Source organism: Mytilus trossulus, chromosome 4, assembly GCF_036588685.1.
Source record: "Mytilus trossulus isolate FHL-02 chromosome 4, PNRI_Mtr1.1.1.hap1, whole genome shotgun sequence".
Taxonomy (NCBI): domain Eukaryota; kingdom Metazoa; phylum Mollusca; class Bivalvia; order Mytilida; family Mytilidae; genus Mytilus; species Mytilus trossulus.
The window spans coordinates 13,894,850-13,921,121 of record NC_086376.1 but is presented as its reverse complement, the minus strand read 5'-3'; the positions used below and the strand labels follow the sequence as shown (position 1 = coordinate 13,921,121).

Sequence of the window (26,272 nt, the reverse complement as noted above, 5' to 3'; positions counted from 1 at the left end):
TTAAACATATGTATAATAGATGAACAAGTTCGGCGATAGTATTCTAAACTTATTAAAAAACTTATCTCATCGGTACATTCACTCCGGTCTAAATTTCCTGATCATGTTTCAAACCTTGCATAGCCTAAATGTTAACTTTAAAGTTTATTATGTATCCATACCTATTTTTAAAAAAAATGAAAAACAAGTTTAAATAATGTGACTATTTGTACACAGACATTAGGGGCCAGCTGAAGGACGCCTCCGGGTGCGGGAATTTCTCGCTACATTGAAGACATGTTGGTGACCTTCTGCTGTTGTTTTTTTTTATTTGGTCGGGTTGTTGTCTCTTTGACACATTCCCCATTTCCATTCTCAATTTTATTAGGTAAGCATTTGTTTATAATTCTGATGATGGCCTAAACAGTAGACACCTGTTTTGATATATTAATTTCTTGTTTTTCTTTCAACTAGAAAAGACTGTCTTGTATCATGTATTGTTAGCATGGGCAATATTTGCACAGAAGGAAGACTTAGCTTTAATTTTTTGGTCAAAATGTGAAAACCCATTATGTAAGTATGGTATGATGGAAATTTGATTTCATAGGTTTGTATATATGTATATATAATATTTGATGCAAAAAAAAGCACATCAAACAAATTTATTTTATTCGGTTAAAAGAAGGATATTAGTTTCGCGAAAATTTAGAAAATTATTTGAAATGTCCTGTGCGAATTCTTTGGTTTCTAACGTACACAAGACAATAGCAATCATAACCAAGGAAAAAACAAAGACGCAAAAAACCAAGGGACGTTTGCATAAACAGTTATTTATAATAAATAAGAAACACCACGAACTCCACTAAAAACCGGGAGTTAAATTAGGTGCTCCGGAATGGAAAGCATTTCCTTCACTGTATACGGCACCCGTCGTGTTATTTCTTTATTCAGTTCGGTAATAATTGGAGGTTATTATGAATGAGGAAGAACATCAGATATGATCTCTGAAACACTTTAGTCATAATGGCCAATCAGCTTATGATGGCGACCGTAAAATTTCTTGAGTGGTGACCTTATTTGGATTCATTCATAGCCCTGTCTTTGCAACGTTTGAGAACGCAGTCCTCGTTCAGCAAAATCAACGTACTTTGAGCTAGCATATCAATTGAGACACATATACTTCAGATACTGGTCCTGCTGGTATGTTGCTACACAGAAATGGAAGGCTGACTATAGGAAAATTAAAATCATCGCGTTTGTCATAAATTTTGGTGTTTAACCTACCATTAGTAGTCATTGCGAGACTGAAAGGTCATAGACGCTAATATTTCAAAAGCTGTTCTCGAGTGTTTCCGCCGTCAACTATTTTACAGTCCACCCTGGAGAAAAATTTGGAATTGTACGTTTGTTGTTCAAGTATATAGTTATAAGTATATATTATTTTTAACTAAACACTGCCATTTTGCAGGTTATTTTACCTTGATTTAAATTAAGTGAATTAGCCTACTCTCAACGTATTACGATTACTATGCTTGCAGATTATTTTTTTCTAATTCGAACTTTCGTTTACATTTGCAACCTGATCTACTACTCCTCTATAAATACAACATGTTATTTGTTTTGTTGTTGTTGTTTTTAACGACATTATATGTTTATTCACCAAAGATGCTTGTTATATTGTTACTTAAAGAAACAACACTTTTCTTAATATATCTTGTAATATTTCACTGATTACCCAAGTGAGTAGTCAGCTGTTTGTATGAATGTACACATTTCTTGAAATACAATTGTACAACATCTTAATGCATTATGTTTTTCGTTTCTTTTTTTTTTACATAAATGAGCCCGTTAGTTTTCTCGCTTGCATCGTTTTACATTTCCATTTTGGCGCCTTCTATATAACTTACTACAAATGTACCTGGTATGGGTTTGTCGTCAACGTTGAAGGTCATTTGGTGATCTATAAATCTTTGTCAATTGATCTCCGGTGGAGACCAGTATCATATGCAATCATACCACATTTTCTTCTTTTGATATTATGACATATTTACTGATCAATTATCTACTGTCTGTTATAGTAGCAGCAATAATGGCTAGCAGCATACTGAACACTATGGCTGAAATGGTTAACAGTGCGAAAGATTTAAAACTCAACAATGATCTATTAAAACACTCCAGGTAAAATTAAGCTAGAATCATTTAGCTTTATATACTTTAAGGTTCAGATTTTGAATTTTTATGCAATGTACGTCTGCAAATGAAGTATATGTATCAATATTGCATGTTCTCCCAGAGCTTGCGTTGCCTTTCGATTATTTCTCATTTAGAGGGTTGCTGTTACAGTATATAAAAATACTTTTGAATTATGAAAATGTATACGGTGTCTTTTAAAGCATTACTCATTAATTAGTTTTCAAAGGTACCAGGATTATAATTTAGCCTACGTTACGACTCATCAGTGACGCTCATATCAAAAAAGTTATAAAGCCAAACAAATACAAAGTTGAAGAACATTAAGGATCCACAATTCCAAATCGTTGTGTCAAAAACAGCTAAGGTAATCTATGCCTGGGATTAAAAAAAAATCCTTAGTTTTTCGAAAAAAAGTTTTGTAAACATGGACACTACAATACAAAAAAAAAAGAAGATTTAGTACAAAGTGTATGCCAATAAGACACAACTGACCAAAGGGCACGGATGTTAACAACTATAGGTCTTTGTACGACCAAGAACAATGAGCAAAGTCCATACTGCATAGTCAGCATTCAAAGACCACGAAAAAACAAATGTTAAACAATTAAAAAAAGAAAACGAACGGTCTAATTTATGTACGACATAATGAACGGAAATCAAATATGTACCACAGCAATAAACATCAACCACTTAATAACAGGTTTCTGACTTTGGACAAACTCACACAGAATGCGATTAGATTAAACGTGTAAGCGTAGGCCCAACCCTCCCCGTAACCGGAAAAGTGGTGTTAGAGTACAACATAAGAACAAACCACACAATACACTTGACAAAGGCTTAACTCATAATAAGGATACAAATAGAAATACAATTAGCGATAACACACAGAAGACGTGGACGGAATCTTTTTAATCCCAAAAACAACAAAATCGATGTCAATTTAGAAAAAAGACTTTATAAACCGTCAGAAAAAAAAATATGACCTTGTGCAATATTCCAAAATACTGGAATCAACAGATTATTGATCCACAAATTTGCATATGTATATATCAATGATATTCTGTTTGCTGTTACCTAATAAAAACATCAATAGTAATACCAATAAAAACAATGATAACAGATTTTATGATAGTGTTCGATTGGTAAATACTTAGTTTGAATAAAGGATGATATGTGAACCCGGATGTATGCACTCGACACTGATCTAACAAAACGTCAGATTGATTAAAATATATCTCTTGTAAATAATATTTATAATAACTGTTTTAATAACAAAAATACTTAAATCTCTGATAGTTTTTACTTCTATATTCAAAAGAAAATTAAATAAATGCACTATTCAATTCAGACTGTTTGAAAAACGAGCGCTCTTCCTGATGGACTCTTTATATGAAGAAAATGAAATAGGCTGTATGAGTTTGGTGAACACAGAAGACAAAGTTTGGGGAATTCGTGTTGCTCCAGTGGAATGTGCATTTGATAATGGTATGATTGATGTTGTTGGACATCCATGCGTACAGAGATTATTAAACAGAATTTGGTATAAAGATACAGCAGCGATGTGGCGTGATTGGATGAAGGTAATATTGTTCGTCCGTTTTTTCAGCCAAGACTTTTAAAGCAAAGGCCGCGATTTAACCAATAACTTCACAGGTGGTAGTCTTAAACACTTTCTTAACATTTTGTAGCACAAAGTATTATCAGAATTTCAATGCATTATCGATCCGAAGACAAACTTCCTGAATCAATATTTAGTTTTGAATTGTTTTTATGTTATATAAATTAAGTTAGCTATTGTTTCACATATTATCTTGATTACTTTTTTTCTGAATGTTAAACATTTAAAAAAAACAGAATATTATTTTAAATTACAGAATGTGGTTCGTCTGTCTGGTGCTGCATGGACATCACCAGCTATGATGTTTATGGTCCATTATGTAAGATAAAATAAATAAATTTTTTTTTTCTTTGAATGCAAAAAGATCACATAATTACTGAAATACTAGGAAAATTCAAAACAAACATTTCATAATCAAAATCAATAATCGAAAGCTCAAACAAGCAAAACGAATGGATAAAAACTGTCATGTTCCAGAGTCAGTACCGTTTTTTCTTATGTATAAAATGGGGGGTTAATCTTGGTTTTATAGCTAGCTAAGCCTCTCACTTACTTTGACACTCGCATACAATTCTATGTTAATGTCAACGATGTATTACCAAAACAAACAAGCATAATAGGTAAAAATGTCGACTTAGGGGTTCAACAGTCATCCTTGTAATATAATCTTTATAAACAAATATATGTAACCAAAAGACACGACAAGGAATATAACAAAACAAGCAAAAAATGAGAGACCGCGCTATTGTATATAACATATTCTATACAACCCAACAAAATAAACTGAACGCATAAACAGAGATGATTGATCTCTTGTGAGAACTCTCATGCGTATGATGTCATTTAAACAAATGAACACCCAACGAAATTATCTAATATATCGTTTTTACATATTAGATAATAGATATAATTTCGATATGCCGTTGTTACTACTACATCTGTGTTTTAATTGTCGTATCAAGATATTGATAACACTGTGAAATTTTCCTCTAACAAATTTACTGTATGCAACAATTATGTCTTAGATAGAATTTTCTTTACTTCCAATTATTAACTTCCGTTCTTTAGCTTTTAATGTTTGGAATACTGATAGCTTACAGTGCATTCCTCTTATCAAACGTAAATGATAGTGGTATTGGATTTTATGAGATGTTGCTGTATTTCTGGATCATTGCAGATGCTGTTGAAGAAATAGTCGTACGTATTAATTAAAGACTATTTTGTTTAAATAATAATGTATTGGAGCCAATAGTTACAATTCAAATGAATACTTCAAAACTTCAATCCTTATAAGGTCTAATGTTTTTCTTCATCTACTATAATATAAGATTCACATCGTAATATAAAAATATTCGCTAATGATATGGTACTATTCGTTATGAAATCACGCGCAGCAAAACATTCATCAGGATTATCACTGCAGCATCGTCATTTAAATATCAATACTATCACCACATACGATATTTGTCCGCTGGAGACTTCTTGATTTTTTCAAATTTTAAAATACGAGGCTCAAAAACACCCAGGATGGAACAATACACATATAAATAATAGAATAGTACATAACAACATGACGTCATCAGGTATGGTTGCTTTTGTTGTCGTGATAATTTAATTAAGATATTTGATATTTTACATACATTTGTAAATAAAAAACCGAAAAAGCGTAGTGAATTATAACTAATAATAGGTAGAGAAAAGTCGGAACAAACAGTCAACAAGCTACAAGTACGCAGAAAATGATTGATTTGCCGACAAACATGATCAAACTGAGTCTTTTCCGTAGTCGACCCGCTTTTGAACCTGCACATCCATATGATACTGTCATGACCCAATGATGATATTCGTTTACTGCATGCTACAAAAGTAAAACAAAATGTATTTGTTTGATTTCAGAGAAACATTGTGATAACAGTACAAAGACAGAGAACACACAACCAATCTCGTAAACTATTTCGGTTATATTGTTACCTGACAAATTTTTGGAATGTTTTAGCATTGCTGATGTACATTGTTATAGTATCTGCAATACTTGTTCGTATTTTCAATGTTGGCCAGCGCATGGAAATCAGAATTTATAGTCTTGGATTGTTCATAATTTATATGAGATTCTTTCATAGTTTGATGGTTCTGAAATATTTCGGTCTAAAGCTCATAATGATTGGCAAAATGGTAAGTTAATATCTTAAAATAATCTTTATATTTTACTCTGTTAAATCGTATTACGTAACACGTACACTAATAAAAAAGACAAAAACCAGTAGCAGTGACGAAGAATAGGTGCGATAGTCATAAAACTAGTCTTGAACCCATTGATAAACACATATTAAAGTGTAAATCTTCTTTTTTTGCAATAGTATTTTTATCATCCGTTGTAAATAGAAATGGGAATAAATTTGCATGCAACCCGTACAAATAAACCGAATTTATGGACATAGTCATCTTGTGAATCGGGATATTTTTGTAATACAAATGGCACCCGTGTAACAAAATAAAGTTGCACCACTCCCATTCCCCGACTCGAGCCATTATAGCGACAAACCATAGTACATATGACATTCGTCCCGAAGTAAAATACAATTAAAGTAGAATATACGTAAATGTCAGCTTGTCTATAGTTAGTAAGACTTAGTACTAAGTTTTTCAATAAACTGAAAATATATATTACATTAACGGTACCATTTGAGCTGCACCAAATGCTCAGTACTGAGATGCATGTATTGCAAAAACATCCATTCGAACTTGATGCATTTTATTTTGTTTTATCAAAGTTTTGCTGTATCATTTTGATTCTATACCATTAATTTGAAATGAATAATTGCATAATACCTTCTAACATACCTTGTAGCTTAAGGAGCTGCTTCAATTTAGTTGGATCTTGTTTGTTTTTATTGTGTGTGCTGGTGTAATGTACCATTCGAATATGTATCCTAACCATCGTGATATGTGGCCGAAATTTGGAGCTGACTTAGAAAATTGGCGAATATGGAAGATCGTGTCATTACCTTATTGGCAACTTTACGGTGAATTGTCGCTAGACCAGTTAAGAGGTAATCAATGTATGGGGTCAGTATATTCCATACGGGATGAGAGCTAAACTGGTATCCTCATATGGAATTTACTGAGCCCTTACATGTCGTATTAAGTCATTAGCACACTGTGTAACGAATTAATCTCACCGACTATCTTATCATTTGGTATTTTGACCAATGACTTATATATAAAAGTGATGAAGTCTTCAATACCGCTAGTATTAGGAACCTACTGCCATTGGGGTATATACAATAATAACTTGTTAGTTTTAAACGTGTTATATATATTTGTTTCATCGTTTGTTGAAACCGTTAAGATTTTTTCTCAACACCGTGTTGTTTGTACAAAGGGAAATATCATCACTACTAACTGTGTATTGAAATAAGCCCCGACTTCAATATAAAAAAAGAAGATGTGGTATGATTGCCAATGAGACAACTATCCACAACCAAAATGACACAAACATTAACAATTATAGGTCACCGTACAGCCTTCAACAATGTGCAAAGCCCATACCGCATATAGTCAGCTATCAAAGGGCCCGATAAGACAATGTAAAACAATTCAAACGAGAAAACTAACGGCATTATTTATGTAAATAAATGAACGAAAACAAATATGTAACACATAAACAAACGACAACCACTGAATTACAGGCTCCTGATCTATTATGGAATATACAAGGTCTCCGCACGGTTGCTTTAAACCAATCGTATTCCTAGAAATGTATAGAACGTGAGACAAATAAAGATAACAGTAGCTGGTAGAATACCAAGTGCGTTCTCGAAAATGGTACTTCAATTATTCCGAAAAAGAAACACAGAACACAAAGACCTCTTTTAAAACTGTACTAGCATACGAAAAACATACCTATAGAAGGCATTTTAAAGTCTAAAATACTTTTAATATGTATTTGTTCTTTTACCTTTTACTAGGTATAATACCTTCACTTTCTAGTGGAGTATGCAACATAATTACATCTGGTTTTATAGAGAAAAACAAGTCAGTCTTTTTCTATACTTTAAAGTAACGTTTTATTTAGGAGAAAACAATGGTAATGGAACTTCTTGTACATCAGTTGAATCAGAATGGGAAAGTAACACCAACATGGAGAGATGTGTTGAATACGACTGGGCCATTATGGTTATAGCCGCCATGTATTTACTGATATCAAACCTCCTATTGATTAACTTAATCATTGCATTGTTTAGGTAAACATTTATTAGTTCAATTACGTTACAACAAAAAGTGTCTATCCGTGTCTTCGTACGGTTACTATGTTTTGTTATTCGACTGGCACCACTTTGTAACACTGATTTGTTTTCTTTTAATCAATTTACTACTTTTGAACTTCGGTATACTATAGTTGATTTTTTGTATGAAACCTTACCTTATGTCCTTTGTTATATATGTATTTTTGTTACTGTAATCATTTCCAGCTATCGGTTTGAAGAGGTGCAGAACAATTCTGACCGATTGTGGAAGTACTGGAGATATGCAATCATCAAAGATTACAGCACAAGATTTCCAGTGCCTATCAATGTGTTGTTACATGTTGTCAATGGCATAGTTATTGTATGCAGTAAGTTATATAAGAAATGGCTTACAAAGAACTGCTAGTGCAATTTTAAACTAAAAAAAGGATTACGACAATAACTTGTCTAACCTGAAAATATACTCGACCATATAAACACAAAAATGATACTCTTAACTACAGTTTTGTCCCAAAAAGCCTTGTGGATAAGCTCATAAATACCAGGATTTTAATTTTATATTATCGCCAGAAAAGTTGTTAAATAATATGTATACCAGATTTAGCTGGAATACGACCAAAGTGTTTAAGCTATTGCTTACAATAGTAACCGAAAATAGAACGCGCTCGTGTTGCGTTGCTCTGTATGACATTATAAGAACTCATGTAAGTGAAATGTGCATACCGCTCAAATGAACTCTTGTTCAAATGGTCTTAAAACTAAGGTCGCAAAATTTCAAGATATACTCTTAAGTGTTTAAGAGAAAAAACAGTTCCAGATGATTATTTTAATTTACTCTAACATTAACTTTTAAAACAATGCCTGATTTTTTCGAAACTTTAAATGTAATAATTTGTCTTGTTTCAGAAAGACAACGACAGAACGGTAAAACAGGAAATATTCGAGAGCAAAAAAGTGTATCAAGTATGTCCTAAACTATTTATTTTATATTTGTAGTAATTGTTATTTTACATGTGATTACTAGAAGGTCGTACTATTGTAAAAGTTTAACTTCAATTAATTATAACATAACATTTGTTCGTTTGCTTTATCGATCATATGCTAATATTTCTTTATTGTCATATACGTAAAATGATACTTGTGATATAAAACAAACGAATAACAACAACAAAACAACAATTGACATGAACACGTGTATGTATATTCAAGCACAAATAACTAGACTCTAGACTTTTATGTAAAAGAACCTTTTTGTTTTACTTGGTTTATATTTGTAGGATATAGCAGGGCTGCTTGTTTTTCAGTATCAGACATATTTGAATATGTAGTAGTTTTACTAAGTTTTTGTTGAAACCTAGTGATGACCTCTACAATGTCTATATGTTTTGTATTTTTGGATGCCTTGTTTACCTTTATCCTTGCCAAACTCAGAGATAATGTTGTACTGTCATTTATTGTCAGTACAATATAAATGTGTATATTGTATGGTTTGTTACCGATCATCTTAAAACATATCATGAGCGTATATATTCATATAGACATAAAAATAAAATACAAAATATGTTTATTTTACCCTTAAAAAAACCAATTATTTTATTAACAATAATATGAAAAGATGTGGTATGATTGTCAATAAGCAAGACATCAACTAGATCAAGAGATGAAATGACATGGATATAAGCAATTACATGCCCCCTTCACCAAGACAATCCCTACCGTTAAGTAAGCTCTTCATCAACATAAAACCTATAGAATAAATCAAATGAGATATAATTAAGAGCGCTAATTTAAACTAAAAACCGAATACGACAAACATGAGTCAGGGACAACCACTGATTCACTGGCGCATGTCTTGGGACAGACACATAAAGGATGTGGCGAGGTAAAATATGCTTGTGACAGCACAACTCTCTTCTTTTTTGGTCGGGTTCGTATTGCTTAGTCTTTAGTTTTCTATGTTGTGTCTTTTGTATTTAGATTTGTCTTTTTTTAGTTTTTAGCCTTTACTTTGTCCGTTTGTTTCGATCTCTGAATTTGACTCTCCCTCCTATATCGTTCACTTCTTCTTTTCTGTAAGAATTGGGATCTTTATCCCATGTTCAATAAGAATTAAACAGATACATCCAAAGTGTATAACCAAATATTCGTATTGATGAAAGAATTATGAAAAAGTTTTTAATACTTTGTTGTCACGGTTTTACCAATTTAGTACGTTCATGAAAATTTTAAAATGCGACTTCAGACACAGGCATAGCGAAAAAATTGTAAAAAGTACATGTGTCTACAACTTTAGAAGGGCAAAAATGAACATCACGAACAAAGATTATAAATAGGGAACAAAAAAATGTCTCTCTTGTCGTTAAATTTTGTATGAAGTTTACGTTAACCGCTTGAGAGTTATATAGCTAACTGTGTTACCCTCTTAAAATAAAGTATTTTTGTTGTTGTTGTTGATGTTGTTGTTGTTGTTGAAACTGATATATCTCAAAATCGAAGCGACATTTTTTGTTGATTGTATGATACCTTAGGTTTTTAAACTACAAAATGTACGTACTATGGATAAATCTTTTCTAGATAATTAGAAACTGGTTTTTTTTAAATTTTAAACTATAAATAATGATGCTACAATTAACATGCACCTAATATTTCACATTTGGAGCAGGATCTGATGGGGTTCGTGTTGTTTATTCTTTAGTTTTCTATGTTGTGTCATGTGTGCTATTGTTTGTCTGTTTGTCCTTTTCATTTTTCCCCATGGCGTTGTCAGTTATTTTCGATATATGAGTTTGACTGTCCCTCTGGTATCTTTCGTCCCTCTTTTATACGAGAATTGTCTAAGATGTGATAATGATAGATGGCAAGGCTACTTTTATGTTCATTGGTATGATAAATCTTTTTGAAAAACATTTAATTATTGTTAATTAAGATATTTTTTTTTTCCTTTTCAGGAAAATGCATAGACGCTTGTTCACTCGAACCTGAAACACTAGTGCAGTTACAAGCAAAGTACGCCACCAGTCGTCTTTATAGCGAAATGACGACGAATTCGATGCATTAATATTGATGATTAATTAAATCAATATTGAAGTTTATCACCAGCTTTTCCAACGGTAGATTTGTATACAATATTACAAATCTGTTACATGTGTGGTATTGATTATGTAGTATGAAATAAAACTTTTAAATTAGGACTTTAAAGCAGAAAATTCTGACATCTATCAAAGTTAAGATTGAAGGCGCTACGTTTTAATTATTTCTTTCGGGATTTAGCCGTATCCAACCGACATATGTGGCACTATTTTCTTGTTCTAGAAGTACATGTAGAGAAAACGTTCTGACCCTTTATTTTAAATTATATGCATCTTTTATTTCCTTGTTCAAGTTGGTGATCATTCTATTTGTATTTGGACGAGTTTTTATTTTATTTGTGTCCTATCTATCTAAATGACAAATTGTGCAGATAGGTTTGTTCCCTATCTCTCCTATTTCGTGCTGACAACAGTGTTTTCCTAACTCATTGTCATTTACTGGATATTCATTTCAACATTGATGCTCCAATATCGCTTGTGATAATAGAAAGACAATAAAATTGAAAAATTGTACAAGATTTATTGATCGAAAACAAAATAAAACATCATTCAATGTATACGGCATTCTTATAGATAAAAAAATCACTAGCAACTTTATCTTAACTATATACATCACATGACAATGATATAGGTGTGATGCATGCTAGAATTAAGAAATAATTCCTTAATGTCATGCTCTATGCTCATTTTAACATGGGTAGGCATTATATTTGTCGGTATTTTACACTGAGCGTTAGCGAGGTGTAAAATGTGGTCAAATATAATGCCTACCCATGCAAAAATGAGCATAGAGCATGCCACGAAGAAATTATTTCTATTCTAATATGACAAATACAGTATTTTTATAGGTCGGATCGTACGAAAATTCCCTAAAAAAGTTTGACTTTTCCCGTTTCCTCCATGAGAAGTATTTGCATTACATTTCATGTTTGATAAGTTTAAAAATTGCGAGCAGGGTAAATATATGTTGTTTATAGAAATATATAATATTATACTAGCTGCTTAAATGTAAATATTTTATATAATAACGGTGGAATAACATTAATATACACAGTAAGTTCGTGCGCATGTGTCAAACATATGTTGTACTCATTAGAACACGGCTTTGTTTACAAAGCGTAATAAGGACGTCACATTAGAATTCATTATATAGTAGAGGAAAGAGAATGGGAAATGTGTCAAATAGACAGACATAGAGCAAATACACTACAAAAGTCTAAAAGTCCGAAAAGATTAATTTTTGTCTTAATTTGATGAATGTTTATTCGACATTCTCCAAAAGTATGATTTCTGTCTTAATTTTCCTTGACAAATTCTCATTGATATCAAATTTGTATGAAATTTACTCGACATATGCTTAAAATTCTGAGTTAGGTCTGAAAAATTCTTTACAATTTCCTGACATTTGAATACTGTCTTGAAATTGTTCGACAAAAAAAATGTATTTGTAATGGATCCAATCAATGATTTCAGTAAAAATCATTGGTCTTATGAAATGGATCTAAAACAGACATGCATAATATAGATCGAAATAATCTTTTTTTCTTCTCAGGAGGGAGTTTTTATTTTTGATAAAAAAAACTATGAAATTCAACGCTAAATTTTGGATAAAATTGTTTTTGGTGGTTCTAAGAAATGCATAAGATTTTTTAAACAAGATGGAACAAATTCTTATATATAAAATCTGGAGCCTTTAAAAGCAATGTATACCGGTTGAGCTGAATAGACGTCACACTAAACTATGAAACATATAAAAGGACCACATTTTTTAAAGAAAAAGACAAGGAAAGGAAAGGATTAAGGTTCTAACTTAGGAAAGACACACAAATGTCGTGGTTAATCATGTTCTTTTGTTATATCTCCACCCTCCTGCTATATCACTAGACAATTGGAAATAAGAAAACACAAAGCAAATGGTAATCCCCATTTATAGAATTTTGTACATACTACACATGCTCCAGTTTATCATATGTGAAATTTCATACGTTATTTAAATTCCGAAATTCCTCTTTTAATTTGAAATTATAATTGTTTATGTTTACGCATCGGATTTTATTCTGTAAAACCGTTACAAGTTCTTTATTATGCAAGATATAATTCAAAATACAGTATGTTAACGTCATACACAACAATTTACACAAATTGTTATCAAAAGTACCATGATTATAATTTAGTACGCCAGACGCGCGTTTCGTCTACATAAGACTCATCAGTGACGCTCTTATCAAAATAGTTATAAAGCCAAACAAGTACAAAGTATAAGAGCATTGAGGATCCAAAATTCCAAATAGTTGTGCCAAATACGGTAAAGGTAATCTATTCCTGGGACAAAAAAATCCTAATTAGTATAGTCAAACCAAACATATGTACAAAGTAGAAATTAAGGCGAGGGAATTACAAAACAATTTACTAACGCAAATTTACAGATATAACATTGTTAGCATAATGTTAAGACGAATTATATATATTGAAACAATGTATTATCCCCTCAATCACTAAAGCAACATATCCCTTTCTACCTGGGTCTACATAATTATATATATTAAAAATCTACCTATAGTTGTTAATGTTTGTGTCATTTCGGTCTTTTGTGGATAGTTGTCTAATTGGCAATCACACCACATCTTCTTTATTTATATTAAATTACTAGTATTTGACAGTAAATATAACGTGCTTAAATGTAATAGCTATATATATATATATATAGGTATACGTGCAAATGTTATACTATGATAGCATATTTAAAAATGATATTTTTTTTCAACGAAAAGTTTTATGAATCATAACTTAAATTCTCTTTTCAAAAGACAACTGAGAACCCCCCAAAAAAAGACTTGATTTTCACTTGTTTAACTGTTATGTGAAGAAAATATAGTTCAAACGATTTTGACCACCTCACAAACTGTTCTGAAAAAATTGCAATTCATGTTGTCTGTAGGCACCTCATGATATTCATATTTTTATTTTGTAAACGACGAAGAAATAACCAGGCAACCGGGTGCCTAAATTTGTCAAAAGCAACTAAAATTTCATTTATATGAAATATTTGTTGAAATACTATGCTTAAAATAAAGATAATTGATGCCCAAACTATGCGCCAGCTGCAGAGTTAAGATTAGTAAAAAAAAATAATAAATAATTTTACGACATTAGTTTATTTCTTTTTCCTTGACGTACATGTACGGTTTAAATCACTGTTTCATTGCTCTAGAATGTTTCAATGTATACAATACCAAATTTGTTACTTGGTTACATTTACGAATCATTAGTGTTTCTGAAGTATATCTTTCAATGGAGAATAAAGACATCTGTTAGCATGTAATGTTTGTAATGGTTGAATTCTGTAAAGTGTCTGCTTTTTTCCACCTGAAAAGGAGTTAAATCCCATATTAAAAAAAAAACAGAAGTCCTATGTCACCCACATCGAACAGAAATTATAACTGTATGTGTTATATGTTTACTGGATCACAACTAGTAACTATTTTAATAATTAAAGTAAAACTGTTTAAATTTCATAAATATGGTTTTTTTTTATTATAATGATCAATAAAGAATAAGTCCTTCAAAACAAGCACAAAATGACAAAATGACAAACGCAATAATAACGTTACCATGGGGATATTTCAATCTTATACACCCAGATGAAAATGATGATCACGCCGTAGCAAAGAGACAGGAGACGACAAAAAGGGCATTTCCATTTTCTACTTCAGGAAATGTCTATACCAAGTCGGGAATTCTCATGAAATTTCGTAAAATAAACGATAATTCATTTTTGTACCATTTTAGCACATAACTACTAGTATATACTTTGCTATAATTGAGATACTTGCTACTGAGTACAGTTTTTCAAAGACTTTCCCAGACCAGAGGAATTTTTCAGAATAGGTGTCTTTAGAAGGTTATTGTTACAACAAACATTTAACATTGTTTGACAATTCATACATTGAAAGATGAAGCGTGATGTCAAGATATATATGCGCTTCTGAAATTAAACTTAAGGTTAAATATAAAGACAGCTGTGAAAATAAATAAAACCGTTCATTGTATCATGTTTCTTCTGTATAGTGAAACGTATTATATCACATTATATAACTCAATTAACTTATCTGATTACAATCTAATATTTAAACATTTCTTAGAGCATTAAGTATAAATATATGTGTACCAGAATTTCGTGTCTTGTCTCTTTCTGTATGAGATGTACAGTGCACTGTTAAAATAAATATAATCAATACACAATACTGTTTGTCCAGTTTATTTGATACAGTATTTATAAATCTATGCGCTAAATTTGCACTTAATGTGACCAAGACCTCGTATTTAACTACCTTGTTGTTTTTTTTAACAATAAAACATGTTTTAACAAATTAATTGGTCAAATGTAAAAACAGGTGTCTTAAGCGTTTGTAATGAGTTGCTGTCTGTCAAAGTTTAATGCTTTTTTGTTTTTTGTTGTTGTAGTATATTAGGCTGTTAGTGTTATCTTTTAGTTCAGTTTGATACTTTATCGATCTTGGGTTGTTCCAACATCATACAAAGAAACTTTATTTTTTCATACTTAATGCACTAAGTTGAATTGTGTTTCACAATAAGAAACCCTGGTGCCTTTTGTCTGAACCAAGGACTATAACTGTTGTTATCCATTCGATTTAGCTTTTAATTTTGCCATTTGATGATTTTTTTGATTTTTATAGGAGCTCGGTATTTTTCAATTCATCACTTTCTTTTATACATGTTATATGCTACCATACGGTATTAGTTTTAATCAAAGTCGAAGCCTGGAATTGTTCATATCATTGTCTGGCCTTAATGTATACTTGTCACATTGGCAATAGAAGATTATAACATTTCCTTATTTTCATATATGACAATGAAAGCGAAAGAAATGTAGCAGTTTAAAATTCCATAATCAAAATGTGTGGCAAAACAATAATTGTTCTAGTCTTATGAAAGGAGTAGGTTCAGTAAGACCCCTTTGTGGCCTCAAAATATAGTAGTTTTACAAAATTGTGCAAATGTAATCTTTTAGCTTTTTACTCAAAAGTAGAATGCTTCTGCTACATAAATATGGGCTGTTTTTTTATGATAATACATAACATAAATGAAGGTTGAGGATGAACACGGATTCGACCACTTTCATTTTTGACAAACACCATCTGACAAGTTACGTTTTTTTGGCATATTTGATAGATTTTTCATATTGAAGCTTGAATCGGAGCATTTTTAATGACTTAACCAGTTACAATCTTACACATGAACTAATTGAATCAAAATCTAAATAGACACTTAAGTGTTTAAAAAGTGTCAAAAATCTTTCGTTCGAAGAACATGAAAGTTGAGGCCTAAATCGGCCCTTATCCTTTGTTATATTCAATAATAAATAATGTGACATTTCTTCCAACTGAGAAATAACTACTTTGAATTGAAAAATGTTAAACTGAGGACAATACTATTTCCACAATGTCTCCATCCGTTTTTCGTACAAAATTTAAGACATGGTGATTGCTTGTTGTCCATGCTTTGTCAGTGTCTATGTTGGCATGGTATTATCATATATGAAGATAATACGAAAATGCTATGATGTGCACAATATCTTAACTTCAGATTTTGGTATATAAAAATAATAAAAGTGAAAAGATAGACTAAAGAGTATAAAATTTACATGCAAAAGGAACAGCTTGATTTCTTTACATTTTTTCTACTTCAGAAAATAAAAACAAAAATAGTAATTACCTATATATCTTATTTTAATTTGCAAAAACACAAAATAAGTAAATCATCAGTAACACTGTATATCTACTGTTCCTTCCATTTAAATTAGAGTTTTTTTTCTATAAATCAAAAGGCAATAAATGTATACTAAGTAAGATAACAAACAACAAGTTTATATATAGGATACAATGCCACATTTTACAGAGAGCATAAAATCACCTATTTGACTATCATTTCAAGTTCCGTGTTTTAAGGAATTTACAGTGCCATCTTTATACATTTATGACATACCAACCTTTTGGTTTCTTACAACAGTTCACATTTCTGCGACGACAGAGTTTTACTATTCTCAACGGCAACAAAATCAGGTTCAAGGGAACAGGATAACGTCTTTTGAAGTCAGTTATGATTGAATATCTCCAAAATTTCCACAATCGATCTGAATTTTGCTGAACTTCTTCAAAACGAAATCTGGAAGAAAAGATTTTTGCAAATTTATAATAATTATTTGTTTCAATTGCCGATTTCGACCAATGCTGGGGTCCTATAGCTAGGCTGTATAAGCTCGCCTATTATCACCACTTGTGTTAATTGAGTGCTTCTGGGTGTGGTTTTAAATTGTTTGTCTAACCCATTTTTTTTTTAGTTTGTGTGACATTCCGTATGTGGTTATTATTATAATATTCTACCGCGTATTACTATTTATTATGCCCCATCTACGATAGTAGAGGGGCATTATGTTTTCTGGTCTGTGCGTCCGTTCGTTCGTTCGTCCCGCTTCAGGTTAAAGTTTTTGGTCTAGGTAGTTTTTGATGAAGTTGAAGTCCAATCAATTTGAAACTTAGTACACATGTTAACTATGATATGATCTTTCTAATTTTAATGTCAAATTAAAGTATTGACCCCAATTTCATGGTCCACTGAACAAAGAAAAAGATAGTGTGAAGCTCAGGTTAAAGTTTTTGGTCAAGGTAGTTTTTGATGAAGTTATAGTCCAATCAACTTGAAACTTAGCACACATGTTAACTATGAAATAATCTTTCTAATTTTAATGCCAAATTAAAGTATTGACCCCAATTTCACGGTCCAGTGAACATGTAAAATGATAGTGCGAGTGGGGCATCCGTGTACTATGGACACATTCTTGTTTTATATAGTTTTATTGTGTAACAAAACTATATTATCAGTTTCTGACTGTATGTCTTGGATGTCTTTTTTATTGTGTGTTTTTTTCGTTTTCGTTGATATCATTTCTATTAAACTATGTACAAATTTATGATTAAGAACAAAATGAGATTAAATTATGAACATTTATCAATTGCTGGACCAAGATAATATATCACCAATATTCCAATCTTTTCTTGTATGCGGATTTGGTCAATCAAGATAAACAACATTAGCCAGTATACATATGATAGCTTGAAATATATGTTTTCGTTTGATATCAATGTGTTGTTAGATATAGGAAGATGTGGTGTGAGTGCCAATGAGACAACTCTCCATTCAAACAACAATTCAAAAAGTAAACCATTATAGGTTAAAGTACGGCCTTCAACACGGAGCCTTGGCTCACACCGAACAACAAGCTATAAAGGGCCCCAAAATTACAAGTGTAAAACCATTCAAACGTGAAAACCAACGGTCTAATCTACATAAAAAAAACGAGAAACAAGAAACACGTATATATTACATAAACAAACGACAACTACTGTACATCAGATTCCTGACTTAGGACAGGTGCAAACATTTGCAGCGGGATTAAACGTTTTAATGGATCCAAACCTTCTCCCTTTTTCTGAAACAATAGCATAACATCACAACATAGAAAAACATACGATAAAATATCAATTGGCAGACTTAACTCAATCAAAAAACGTATGATTACACAATGAACGAATAAATTTGATCTGCGATATCTGAATACAAATGCACAGTTAATGAAATATTAGAGACAAACATTCATGACCAAAAAGCTAACAAACAAATTCAAACACACTGAGAAATATTTAACCAATCAATGTTCACTTTAGAAAAAAACCGGTTTTTTATAATCTTGGAAGTTTATACAAATGTTGTAAGAATAAGTGAAAAATTGAAGATATTACAAATAATCAAAGCTGGTGTACAGACAAGATCCATATAAATAAAAAATAACAAAAAAGCATTATAAACAGTATCAACAGGTCGAATTAACAAGAAAATACGATTTGAGAGTACTCGCAGTTACTGACAGCTAGTTAAAAGCCAAAACCAATTAATAGTAAAAAATCATGTATCAGAGACTAAAATCGACTAAAACACATCACAGGGATTTAGTATTTTAACGTCATTAATAGTCAAAGAAGACATGACTTGTGCAATGCCAAAAATAAATGTATCGACAGGTAGTAGTATAGTGAAGAGCGACTTCTATTGAAATAAAAGTTAACGTGTCTGTGTCTCTATACATCTCGCCTCAAAAGATAATGAAATTTAGTTATGTTTTAATTTGCTAATGACAAAATCAATATTAGTGCCAATGTGAACTATATTCAGAGATCTAATTACAATATTGGTACGATAACCCTTACTTATAAGTTTGTTTAAAGGTTCGATGAGTTTACAAGGATAACATAGTGATTTCCTCGCTTTAAGTACAATATTACCATAAAATTTAGGATGTGAAATACCATTTTTAATAAGCTTTCTACAGGTATAGCCAAATTTACTTTGTATCTATGAAAGAATTTAGTAAAAGTTTTAAGTAATTTATGGTATCGAAATCCCTGACACAACAATTTACCAGTGATGCATTGATTACGTTCGTTAAAATCTATGACATCAGAACACACACGGGCAAACCGAACGAGTTGCGATATATAAACACCGTATGATGGAGCCAAAGGCACATCGCCGTCTAAAAAAGAAAAATTAACAATTGGAAACGAAAAATCGTCTCTTTTGTCGTAAATTTTAGTGTGAAGTTTCCCGTTTGAAATTGAAATGTCTAAATCTAGAAAAGGACAACTGCTGATGTTTATGTTAGATTTAGTTAAAGTAAGTTCGTTTGGGTAAATTTCTGAAGTATATTTAGAGAACTCGGGATTATTCAACGAAAAAATATCATCCAGATAACGGTAGGTATTTTTGAATGTATCAACCAAATGTAACAATGATGGGTCTTTACTGAGTTTGGTCATAAACTGAGATTCATAGCAATATAGAAATACATCTGCTATTAAAGGGGCACAGTTGGTGCCCACATGAATACCTACTACCTGACGATACACTTTATCGCCGAAACGTACATAAATGTTATCAAGCAGAAAGTTTAAAGCTTCAATCATATCCTCACATTTCCAGTAAGTGTATCTAGCATACTTTCCTTTTTCGTTACAAAAAAAGACCTTAAACGAGTTACAGCAAATTAAATTACAATGAGATTTTTCGAAAGACCATTTTATCAAATACAAAAACTTTTTCTTTATAAGATTGTGTGGAAGTGTAGTGTACAGAGTAGAAAAATCATTACTGTCAACAGAATTGTAAGGACCATTGAAAGCATGTATTTTATCTAAAACCTCTAAAGAATTTTTAACACTCCAAAAATAATTAATACCATTATTTTCATAAGCTTTATTACAAAAGTTAATAACCAGTTCTTTGATAGTAGTAAGGGAGGTGGTTAGAAGCACTGATAGATTAGTAGTAGAACACTTACTCGAAGCGGAGATGAAACGGAATTTAAATGTTTTTTTGTGTAATTTCGGTAACCAGTACATGGTAGGGACTTTCAAATGTTCGGAAGATGCTTTAAGCTGGGCAGTGGCAGTGGTATGCTTGTTAACGATTTGACTCTCTGTGGTGCGCACTGACCTGAATGTAGAGGAATTGATAATTTCGTTTTGAAGAACTTTCGTGTAGTATATGCGTCACACCACCACTACATTATTTGCTGCCTTGTCTGCCGGTACGAACACAAACCGCTCTGCGAGTACCTTGAGTTTGTTTTTTATTCTAGAAATGGGTATATCATGGTTCCTATTATTAATTTCAGAATTGTTTTCTAAATGAGATATTCGAATATCAACAGTATTCATAATTTTATTCAAATAAATGTCTAAAGATTTTTTATCGGATTTTTCACGTTTGCACCAATTTTTACAATAGGCAGACAGAGCGTCTTTAATGACCTGACGACACTGTTTCCAATCTATTGTAGATGGAGGACGGTATTTCGGTCCTTTCTTTAGAAAAGTTATGACTTCACGGTCATCGACTATGTTGAGGTCTCCTGTGATAACATGACCATAGGGAACATATTTAAAACTAGATGTTTCGCAATCTCAAGTGGAAGGAACATTATTTTCTATATTGACGTCTGTTGTAATTGACGTATAATTGAAAATCAAATTCATGAAATTTCTGCTCGGTTTTTTATAAGAATACGAAATAATGGGTTGTTCTATATTATCAAAATATGGAGGTATTAAGCTATAGAGAGAAGAGTCATTGAATATGCTAGACAAATTAATAAAATCAATACCTCTATTTATATATTTTAATTTGAGAAAATGTCGTTTATGATTTTCAGGTTTATCAATAATAGGAAAAAGCCTGTGATGACAAAAGGCTGTAATAATACGGGTGTATTCATAAAATGGGCTAAAATTAGAAATTTTATCACACTCCAGAAAAATAGCATATAATTTACTTATAGGTATCTGACCCAGTTTGCATAATACTTGATGTCTGCCATTATTCTTTATTATAGATAACAGATCAGCAAGTGTATAATTTATACGATGTTTAATACGTTGATTGTGGTTCTTGCGTTTACCATGAGACCTATTAATTCTAAGTCGTTTATCAACAATATTTATGACATCGATATGAGTTTTAGATATGTTCCCCTGCCCTAATATTTTATCATTTAGACCGAGAGGATAAGCTGTTTGAAGTCTTTTTATCCAAAACAATTCGCGAACTTCGCGTGATTTTTCAAATTGCTTGTGCGATTCTCCTTGTTGTTTTTGAACGGTTTCGAGCGGTTGGAATTTTATATATTTCAGATTATGATTATGCTTATCTAAATGCTGATATACTAAACTTTTGAATTTTTTGGGGTCTACGAAAGCGGTACAGATGTTCTTGATTTCTTCTGAAATACTCTCGTCCCGTCTGTCCCACATATTGAATACCACACTTAGGTTGGGTTCAAGTTACCACATATATTAGGTTTTTGAGTTTTTCAGGTAATATCACAGGAAAAGGAGAGCGAAAAGGTTCTCCCGTTCACTTTTAGTATTTTGAGAAGTTAATCTAAAACAGGTTAGTCATTTTTTGGCATTGCACGGGAAAATTTGTGGATATCCACGTGCATTTTTGTTAAATAATCTGGCTGTAGTGGCATTACCAATACGTTTATTTATGCACGTAGATAACCTAGAAATTGTGTTGTTGATAATATTTTTTCCATTCCGTAAAATCATGATTATTTAATAGGGGTATAGGATAAATACAAAAGACCGGAGGTTGTAACATTGAATGAGGATCACAGTTACGGAATAGGGAGTAATTAGAAGTGCAGTAAAGAACTCTTACAAAAACTGTAATAAAAGGCCCGACGTATGGACTTAAATATAACAAAACTGACATGTATAACAAACACAGGGCAAAAACAGTGGTTGTAAGAAATCTAATAAAAACCATAGCAGGGGGCAATAATAAAAAATAGCAGGCGTGGATGAGTATCAATACATCCCAACATCGTAAACAATAAAGATATAAACATGTGAAAGCTCTCTCACAGGCAAACAACCAATAACTGAAATATATAAGGGCATACACTACAAGCACGGGGACATTAACCTATTTCAGATTTATTCAACTTGTTCTTTAAACTGAAATTCTAAAGTTTGTTTTCATATAACTACACCATACAATATATGGTCCTTGCTTATGTAGGCTGAGAACCCGTTTTAATACGAAAATAAATTGCTGTCATGCTTTATTGCATAGTGTTTTAGTCATGGTAGTTAAAATCGGAAAAGAAGTCTACCAAATTTAACATTCCCCATTTCCATTCTCAATTTTATACTAACAAGAATGTGTCCCCAGCACACGGATGTCCCATCCTCACTCTTATTTTTTATGTTTAGTAGACCGTGAAAATGGTGGAAAATCTCTAATTTCGCATTCAAATCAGAGGATCATATCATCTGGAACATGTGTACTAACTTTCAAGTTGATTGGACTTCAACTTCATCAAAAACTACCTCGACCAAAAACTTTAACCTGAAGCGGGATAGACAGACGGACGAACGGACGATCAGATCAGAAAACATAATGCCCATACATTGATCATAAAAATCGGTTGTACAATTGTACTTTCCTTTTAAGAAACCACCAGGTGGAGCTTTTTGTGATCACCGTATCCTTTAAAAATGAAATTATCATATTTTTTTGGACATTAACCCATTTTCCAAATTTTCCAAAACCACATACAGAGATCAGTGACTAAAATGTACAGTGATTACTCACGTAAATAATGCAATGATGAGGTTAACCAACAAGAGGTTTGTGAACAGCATGTATAAAGCAGCAATCAGTAGTACTACCCAGTCATAGTCAACACAACGTTCAATATCTGGATTTTGTTCCCACTCTGCTTCCACAAACGTACATGATCCATTAGCATTATTGTCACCTTGAAATAAAAATGAGAATGTAAAAACTGAACGTGTTTATCCATCTTTTAATATGAATTTAAACATAAACCCCGTTTTTATACGAAAATAAATTGTTGTCATGCTTTATTGCATAGTTTTTTAGTCATGGTAGTTAAAATCGGAAAAGAAGTCTACCAAATTTACCGTTTAGGCACATACATTAGTCAAATTATTCAGCATTCCGGATCCGTGGTTGAGCAGAATGCGTAAAAACACAGGCATATTTGGTCTAAATGAGAAGTTAAATACGATGTGTTGCGTAGGGAGATTCGAACTTTTCGCATGTTTTCGAAGAGGAGAAGCAGGTGTTGTAATTCAATGATGTCGAATTCTTATCATCATTAATAAGCAGAAGTCTGATATTAGCTGTACGTGTGTGGCAAAAAAAAAGCAAGCCCCTCTCATCAAATGTCATGCTTGTTACAAAAGTTCAATTACTATTAATATGAGAAATGCATTGCGAATGTTTCTTTCTTTTGAAAAAGACAATCCGTCTCCGACTTGTCATAGTTTTTATTCTTTTGTTTAACTTAGCGAAAAAAGAGTGAACATGATCAAGACAATATGAATATATAAACGTTGAATCATATTGAATAAAAATACTAAATTGTGTCGACCGATACGCTATTATACAATTTAAGATACGCCTTATGTGTTGCTTTCCTTCAGAAGTGTTCTATGTTTTATATCAAAACTAAAAGATAATGGTGCTTTGCTATTTACCATGTATTTCATCTAAAAACAGTTCACCATAAAGTTGCCAATACGGTAAGGATATAATTTTCCAGATTCTCCAATATGTTACACTTTTCTGTGACCACATGTCGTAATGACTTGGATACATATTAGCATGGTAAAGCACTCCTGTACACATCATGAAAACAATAAAAATCCACACGAACTTTATCAACTCTAGCAGCTGAAAATGTTGTTCATATAAGATATGTTACTCTATATGTGTCTATTAATGTTAACTTTCGTCCTTGTACTCTAAAGGTATTCTAAATACAAGTTTTATTTATTAATGGGTTTCAGAACATTTGTTTTTATTTAGTTATCGTCTTATCGTTTAAAGTTCGAATTATCATTATAACGGTGTTAAATGAACTTCTTATTATGATGTTAGTTTTCATATTTTATTTCTTTAACATTTTTCATGTCGGGCCTTATACATCTAGCCGTTTATACAAAAAAACAAATCGTTGAAGGTGGCAGGGTGACAAATAAATAATTTCATATACATTTTTTTATCTTCATCACTCACACTCTGGAAGAATTTTTTCTCTTTTCATACTACTGAAATATGCGCAGCAGCTGCTCGGTTCTATCCAGAATAGGGAGTGAATGGTCTTGTTTTTCACATTTTATGTTCATTTGATCACAACATGTAATTACCTTTGTATATGTGTCTTTCTTCTTTTTTTCATTTATGCGTATATTTTATATTTTTAACTGCTCATACCGAAATGAATCAATTCTATCACACTTCCAATGTGTCTTTATTGTGTTTATTATTTGTATGTGCGTACAAGTGAAGAGTGAAACGAATTTGACTTTAAAACATAATATATAAAAGTATGTAATCCCCATTGTAATCCATGTCTATGAAAAAAGAAATAATTCTGAGTGTATATTGTTTATCGTTGAGTTGAATATCATGCATCTTTTTCGGATTTAATTGCTATATATATAAGCTATAATAATACTATATAAGCTATACAAACTCACCATTTCACCAATCATTATGATTTTGGGACCGAAGTAGCTATGAACAACCATACATTGAAGAAATCTCATATACATTGTGAACAGACCCAGGCTGTATAATCTAAGGGTTATTCTGTGGTTAGAAGAGGAATTCTCGATTCTCAGGCAAACAGCATTCAAAATTATCAGATACGACAGGATTGTAAGATCTTTCCAAACATTGAGAACAAATCTTTTCAGCTTGAACCTCACTGTATGTTTACTTCTCTTATACTGTGTTCTTATTATTAGCTGGAACAAAATATCAAGGTTCAAAATAAGATAATGTGGTTCCTTTTGTTTGTTTTAGGCCACATCATTTAAAACAAAAAACCATATCAGCCCACTACTGATCAAACGCCGTAATGTATATCACCCTTTTAGGCTCATACGAAATATATAAAATAATGAAACACTTTACAAATATGCGGCGTTTTTTTTCGATTGAAAATGCATTGTTGTGAAGGAGGATAAGGTTATACAAAAATAATCTGAAACATAAATTATGAAAAAAGGGGGGAATGAGCCAAATTATAAAGGAAAATGGTTTGAAACGATAAAATACAGAATTGAGGTACCTCTTCCAGACGGAGAGGAGATTGTTAATATGCTGTTCAATAGTGAACATAGAAAAGAAGGCATTCAAGCTATTTCAAAGTACCAAATAGAAACAAAATTAAGTAGTTAGTATTCAAACCGAAAACTCATTTTATGGCCTTTGACAATTGCGGCACATGTGTATGCAAAGTCCAAATCATATTTGTCTCAGATTCCGTCGTAATGCACTTTATATACAGTAAATACAAGTTCTTTTATTTACTTATGTTCAATTTAAATCTGTGTTCAGTGACAATTTGTACAAAATATCTAGTTCAAAAAGGGCAACATGAGTATAACGCTTTTCAAAAGTCATAAATCGATTGAGAGAACACAAATCCGTGTTACGAACTAAAACCGAGGAAACACAACACCTAT

General features: G+C 31.7%; 2 protein-coding genes across 2 annotated transcripts in view; one reads left to right on the top strand and one right to left on the bottom strand.

Moving 5' to 3' along the window:
- Nucleotides 1-458: 458 nt before the first annotated feature.
- LOC134713744 (transient receptor potential cation channel subfamily M member-like 2) lies at nucleotides 459-11,594 on the top strand. The gene is made up of 11 exons (XM_063575031.1): nucleotides 459-552; nucleotides 2,058-2,157; nucleotides 3,521-3,752; nucleotides 4,047-4,109; nucleotides 4,859-4,987; nucleotides 5,687-5,962; nucleotides 6,639-6,840; nucleotides 7,866-8,034; nucleotides 8,263-8,405; nucleotides 8,944-9,000; nucleotides 10,986-11,594. Exons 2-11 carry the CDS (start codon nucleotides 2,069-2,071, stop codon nucleotides 11,093-11,095), a joined length of 1,470 nt encoding a protein of 489 aa, XP_063431101.1. The 5' UTR covers nucleotides 459-552; nucleotides 2,058-2,068; the 3' UTR covers nucleotides 11,096-11,594.
- Nucleotides 11,595-14,206: 2,612 nt separating this feature from the next.
- Nucleotides 14,207-26,272, bottom strand: part of LOC134716432 (uncharacterized) — a 46,371-nt gene continuing 34,305 nt past the window's right edge. The window contains exons 21-26 of the mRNA XM_063579428.1: nucleotides 25,280-25,549; nucleotides 24,275-24,470; nucleotides 23,364-23,529; nucleotides 17,137-17,312; nucleotides 15,295-15,339; nucleotides 14,207-14,492 (exon numbers count right to left, since the gene is read on the bottom strand). Coding sequence (XP_063435498.1) covers nucleotides 14,392-14,492; nucleotides 15,295-15,339; nucleotides 17,137-17,312; nucleotides 23,364-23,529; nucleotides 24,275-24,470; nucleotides 25,280-25,549 — 954 coding nt within the window. The 3' untranslated portion in view covers nucleotides 14,207-14,391. The remainder of the gene's footprint in view (nucleotides 14,493-15,294; nucleotides 15,340-17,136; nucleotides 17,313-23,363; nucleotides 23,530-24,274; nucleotides 24,471-25,279; nucleotides 25,550-26,272) is intronic.